General features: G+C 45.7%; 1 protein-coding gene across 5 annotated transcripts in view; it reads right to left on the bottom strand.

Annotated features, from left to right (window-relative positions):
- The window catches only part of TEX264 (testis expressed 264, ER-phagy receptor), a 49,838-nt gene extending 43,615 nt beyond the window's left edge, over positions 1-6,223 (bottom strand). The window contains exons 1-3 of one of the 5 annotated variants that reach the window (XM_071755788.1): positions 6,094-6,177; positions 5,803-5,897; positions 3,748-3,857 (exon numbers count right to left, since the gene is read on the bottom strand). In XM_071755788.1, the coding sequence (XP_071611889.1) occupies positions 3,748-3,831 (84 nt within the window). In that variant the 5' untranslated portion in view covers positions 3,832-3,857; positions 5,803-5,897; positions 6,094-6,177. Of the gene's footprint in view, positions 1-3,747; positions 3,860-5,802; positions 5,996-6,093 lie in introns of those variants that run through there. The other 4 variants (XM_071755789.1, XM_071755786.1, XM_071755787.1 and 1 more) reach the window with 4 other exon arrangements.
- Positions 6,224-6,233: the final 10 nt, after the last annotated feature.

The raw sequence follows: 6,233 nt of genomic DNA on the forward strand, positions 1-6,233 counted from the left end.
ATCTCCTACATTTTTCTGTTTTCTCCAGTACCAGCAAAAGTCCTATCTTTGTGAAGTAATGCACACTGTTCAGAGGCTGGGGAGGGCCAGTGACACACAGACCACAGAGACCTCTGCCAAAATTCAGAAGCCTAAAACCAAGCCTTTCTCCTACTAACTGTGAAACCTTTGCTCCTCCCATACATGAAGAGAAGGCTTATGCCTCTGCACCTTTTGCCTCTTGTCAAAGAAAAAAAAAAAACAAAAAAAGAGCACAGATGGATTACTTTAAGCCCATCCCTGGGAAAAGACATTTTTTCCAAAGAGACGCAGCCCTCTCCTGAGTTACTGAAACTAAATTATTTTTTTAAAAACTCAACACAAAACGAACAGATTAAGTCCCAAGCTTATGCTTTGATTTTTCTTAGGGAAGTCTATGTGCCACTCTAAATTAGTCTGAGCTGAGCTGCTTGAAACAAAGACTGCTGTGGGTCCAAGAGATCAATCGTACACTTTTCTCAAATTGAAGAGCTGAGCAAGGCTCTTTGTTCAAACATTTCAGTTTTTACAATTTTAGAGGAAAATCTCCAGAAACTGCCATTTTGAGTTGCAAAACCTTTGAATTCACAGATTTCTCAGCATGACAGGGACATCTCTACGGCACATTTGAGTGTTATTTTCCTGGAATGAGTGATCAAATGAGCTGATGTGAGTCAGGCACTGCTGTACAAGACACACAAGATTTACCATTGATTCAGCCCAGCTCAGAATCATTAGCACTAAACTGGTGCTGGTGCAGTCACTGAGGTGGATGAGGACTGACTGGGGCTGAAAAGAGATTGTTCCATATAGCATTTGGTATTACCTCCTCATTTAGCCTTTGCCAAGTAACAATCCATCTTCCTTGGGCACAAAACAAAAAATCAACACCAGAACCACAACAAAGACAGCATGTGCTCCTAAATCATGAGTTCAGGGTCTCAATACTATTTAAAATGAAGGCATCTAACATAGGGATTATCTCAGTGGCTGGAGAAATAAAGCACAATATCCTGGCAGGAAGACAGCCTGCCGTGACTTTCAGTCTTTGTCACCTAATTACAAGTAAGGTGGAAACCAGTTCACAAACATGCAGAACATCCACCACTTTTTCTTACTTCCCTTTTTCCAATGGGCAACGAATAAATGCGTATGACTCGCAAGAACTGGGTCTGAGCCACATTTCTGAAGGCAGAAAGACCACATAAAGACAGCACCAGTACGAAGTAGAAAAAGACCTTTGTGGTAAAATGAATGTAGCGACGTCACCAGGAGCTTCTGACTCAGAGCCCCACTCTGCCCAGCCACAGGCTCAAACCCCAGCCCCTCACCCCCCACATACCTGCCAAACCAGCAGGATTCAGCCCCCTTGGAGCTCTGCCATGAGCAGCTGGACAGAAGAGGATCGAGGCAGCTGTAGAGCAACATCTAATGAAGAACTTGTTTTTATTTCAGGGTTGTAATTAAGGCATACTTTGTCACACTGCTACTGGCGAGGGCAGGAAGGCTACCAATGAGTTGTACCAGGGGAAAGAGCAAATGGCATCAGGTTGCTATTCCACTTCAGACCAGTCCACGTAGGCTTAAGTCAACTTCAGACCAGTCTAACCTAGCTTTTTCCTTGCCTGCTTCTGCTGCCTGGCAGGTACCCCAGAGCAACAGGCTGCCTGCATTGCCTGGACACAGAGCAGGGTGCCCTGTCTCCAGCTGTTAACAGGAGGGCATTGCACAGGCTGCATTGCTACACCAACAAAAACTGCAAGACCCCACTGACAAACACTCCACCTCCAAACAGCTTCTCAAGCCTGCTGCTCCCATCCCCTGCAGACTAGTTACTGGGGGGTTCATTAAACAGGGAACACAAAACACTTCCTACATACACTTAAAGCAGATGATTTAAACATTTCCAGGGTAGCGTTCACCTCCTGCAGGTCAGGCTTCATACATTGCTTCCCCTGGCCACCCAGACAGCTCAACGGGTTCCCAGGTGGTCATCGCTGAGCAACGCTATGATGAGCTGACAGCTCCCTCCTCTGGCGGAAAGTACTAAAAGCAGCTTAAAAATCCTTCCTAACGTCACTTGGAACTCAGGACCTGAGTAACAGAGGATAGTATGCATTTTCTCGCCCTGTTTTTTTTGTTTGATTTTTTTTTTCTTCCTTTTGCAGTGGTTCCATTGAGCAACTAATGGCAGACTGGAATCGCATTTGAAAATTTAGTCCCAGTAAAATGATAACACTGAGATGTTCCCTCTGCTGATGACATAAGTAAAACTTAGTATGTGTCATAATATTTGTGTCTCATGGAGAGTTTAAGGCTAGGGGCTTGTTTGCTGGTTCTTGAAAAAAACCCAGAATTAGGAAGGGAGTAGGGTGGTGGCACTTAACAGAAAACAGGTTTTGAAATAGTAGTAAAATGGTGGGGATACCTAATTATTTCAAGGTTGAATTGCATCAATGTATTCTGTTCTGCTTACTCTCTAAGGGGAAACAGGTTTTGTTTCACTGTTAACAGTATAATTAATTAGAGCTCTCCCAATTATTTCTAAATTCAGAAACAGAAGAAAAATTATCAGATCTTATCATAAACTGCAAAAAAAAAGTTAATATTAAATACCTTACTGAACAACTGAAATCTTTCATTCTCTTTCTAAAGTCTTGCAAAGCATTAACTATTTCTGAATAGTGGAGTTATTGCTGTATCCTACTAATCACCTCTGTATTTTATTAGTTCTGCTCCACTTTAAAAATTAGTTCTGGATAAACTTGATCTTTGACCATAAACTGAACTTCACAGGTTTTAGTTGCTGCCAGCAAATCAAACTGATGTTTTTTATTCAATTAAGTGTGTCCATGCATGCAAGGGAAACTTACTTTTGATGCATTTTCCTAGCGGAATGCCATGTACAAGCTTTAAGAAAAGGTGCTAAACAATTGTGAATTGAAATTCAAGGCAGCTTCCAACAGAGCTTTCAGCCAGTAAAAAAGAACTATGCAGAAAAAAAAATTACTTGCAACAAAATTGTAGTGAAATGCAATGATTCTCAGAACTGCCTGAGGAGCTGCTCGTACACTGTTTGTGGGAGAGAGGAAAGTGGGGTCACACCAGGATCAAGGGATGAGCTTGGGAAAGTTACTGCTGTCTGGAGCTGTCATGTCCAAGAGCCAGCCCAGGTCTCCAAGAGGTTCAGACTTCTTGACACACAATCCCAGGTAGAGATGTGAGATAAACTTTGGGTTTAGGAACTAAATCTCATTCATGTGAAGAAACCAGGGGGATCTCACACTTGGACAGAGAATACAGAACACAAAAATCTCTGATCACTTAATTGTAGGACTTTAAAGATTGATTTCTTCATCTGGGGAGGCAGGGGGTCAGCTCTGAGACCCAAGCTGCTAGAAAGCCTGTGTTCCTCTGAACCCCAACAGTTTCTGCATCAGGGTTTCTCAACATGAGAATCCAGAGCTGGGTCCTCCTCCTGCAGCAGAGCTCACTGCTCCTTGGGTCAGGGAAGCCAGACCAATTATGTCCAGAGGGTGCCTGTGCCACAGGCAGACCTGTACCAGTGTCACACACTTCAGCTGCTGAGCTGGAGCTCGTAGGCTTTGCTTCTTCAAAGCAAAGCTAAGAGGCTGCTGGCCCTAGAGGCCACCAACTTTCTGGAGCTCCAGCTCCCCCTCCGCAAAGCAGAGGCTTTGGATTTCCCTCTCTCTGAGGAAGGGCTGTTACCTGTTCTGTGAAAATCCTCAATCCAGAGCACTGGAGTTCTCCCCTTATGGTTATCCTGACAGCAGTGCTGATCACCCACAGCATCCATGGGTCCGTCTGCAAACTGATGCCTGTGGAGAGACACAGGTGAGTTAATTGCTACAGCAACAGGTAAGGAGGATGCTAAAGGCTTTTGAGGTGGCCACTTCCTTTAGGACTTCAGAAAAGCAATTTGCCCTTCACCCATCTATGAGATGTGTCAACAAATAACTTCATCAAGGCCTGCACTTGGCCTAAGTGCTGTGTAGACTGTGGAGAGAGTGAGAATGATGTCCTAAATGGAAGAAACAGATCTCCTTTTGGTTTGGACTCTGCTGCTTTTACGTTTTTTTTTTATATTTCTAGCATTGGGAGAATTCCTATTTGCTTAATTAAGCCACATATGAGGAACCTGTGAAGACACCTGACATGTCTGGAGTCGCTTGACCTGCTAATTTTGATCTTTTATCAATCTGTGCAGCCTGGGTTCAGATCAAAGTTCCTGACTTTAAGAGGAGCTGGATACCCTAATTAGCTTGGACAGACAAGTTTTTGTGGCATTTTTACTGGGGCAGGCAAATGCTTGACACTGTTCAGCTTCCAGTTCCAAAGCAAAGACAACATTCATGTCGAGAAACTCAGAATGCTATCCAGAAAAAAACACAGAAAAGCAACTTATGATACAATAACAGAAAACATTTGAGCCTGGCTGTAACATGGAAGTCAGAATGAAAACTTGACTTCAAACCATGACACACATGAGACAAAGATGGCAAGTTCACACTATGAACACCTTCAACAGGCATGGTTTACAGAAAGAGTTAAGACTGAGGATCCTCATGGCTTGTCCTCAGACCTTGTTTGCCATCATTTGCATTAAAACCAAAGCTTTTGACCCATTAAAAGCTATTTATAAACATGGAAAAAAGTGGCCCCCGAAGCACTTTAACATGTGGGACATTTGAACAGTGCTTCCCTGAAAGAGGACCTCAGGTCACAGGCCCCTTCAAATCCAAAAAGCTCTCAGCCTTGGAAAAGGTGATGCTGCTCCAGGAGAAAGGAACACACACACACTGATAAAACACCCAAGAGTGGTTTGTAAGCAAAGGACAAACTTCCAGTGGACCATGAAAGAAAGTAGTAGGCCATACGGATCTCTATCAGAGACTAAGAAAAGAAGTAGGAAAAGAACCTGTGACCCAGGAATGATTTATTTGTAGTCAAGAGTCCCAAACTGGTGTTCAAACCACACAGGTAATTCCTCTACTGAATTTAGACTGATTAACTTATATTTTGATGTTTCTATAATGTCAGAGTTAGAGGACCATGGGGCCTCATGGCAATGCATGCTGCCAACTGTCCATTTAGAACCATTTCCCAAGCTGTAAGCATTAAAATATTTATCAGTTTGTATCACATTCTTGCTTGATTCAAGTTTCCAGCTTCCTGGAAACTCTTCTGGTCCCCGAGACATGCTTACTGACAGGGGTTAAGCAGCTCCTTCCTCTAGACACGATAGTCCATAAAAAGGTCAGTCTAAAGTTAGCTGGCAACACAAACGCTGTCAAATGAGAAAGGAATGGGGATTGGAAGAGGCACCTATTAACAGGATCACGTACCAGGATTGGCACAGCACCCAGTTTCCCTTAGGGGAACCTGGATTAAACAGACAATCCCCAAATGCCAGGTAAAGGCTACTGTCCCTGTTCCACAAGGGGACCTTGAGACACGTACAGAGGCTGACTGTCCTCAACCCCATCATTAGATAACAATTCCCTTTCCAGCAAAGCAATGCTCTAGTCCCCCTAAGCCAGCTCCACCTGTTGAATCTTCTCAGGGAGGATGAGGGGAACAAGGCAACAGATGAAGCAGTACTCTTCCTCTAGGACACAAAGGATTCATTGCCTCAGCCACAGGGGTTCTGCACCCCAAAGGGAGGGCAATCCCCACCATCAGGCATGCCAGTTATGCTTAGGAGCTCCTGGCATCGAGAAGTTGCAGAGACCAACCCTCTCAGCTCTCCTGCCAGCTCCTCACCTTCCTCCAGCTCTGCTCCGTTGGTACCAGCAGAACCGAATCTCTCGAACGTACAGGGAGCACAACACCAGCCTCCAGAGCCTCATCTGAAAGGCCTGCAGGCAAACGGGGCACCCCTGTAACACAGCCGCCTCCTCTGGCCTAGAAAGGCCCGGGTGCCCCTGGGCCGGTGCCCAGCAGCCAGGCTCCCAACACAAGCTCCCAACACCGGCAGACCCCACGGGGCACACACCGCTGGGCCGAGGGGGGGCCCCGCGGCTCTAGGCCGCCAGACAGGGGAAAGGCAGACACCTTCCCCCAGGCCGCTGGGCCATAAATGGGGCGCGGAGGGGGATACAGATTCGGCGAAGCACCGGGGCCCTTCCCGGGGCCCTTCCCGGGGCCCTTCCCGGGGCCCTCACAGCGCAAGCGTAACCGCCCGACCCGCGCGG

This window comes from Heliangelus exortis, chromosome 12, assembly GCF_036169615.1.
Source record: "Heliangelus exortis chromosome 12, bHelExo1.hap1, whole genome shotgun sequence".
NCBI lineage: Eukaryota > Metazoa > Chordata > Aves > Apodiformes > Trochilidae > Heliangelus > Heliangelus exortis.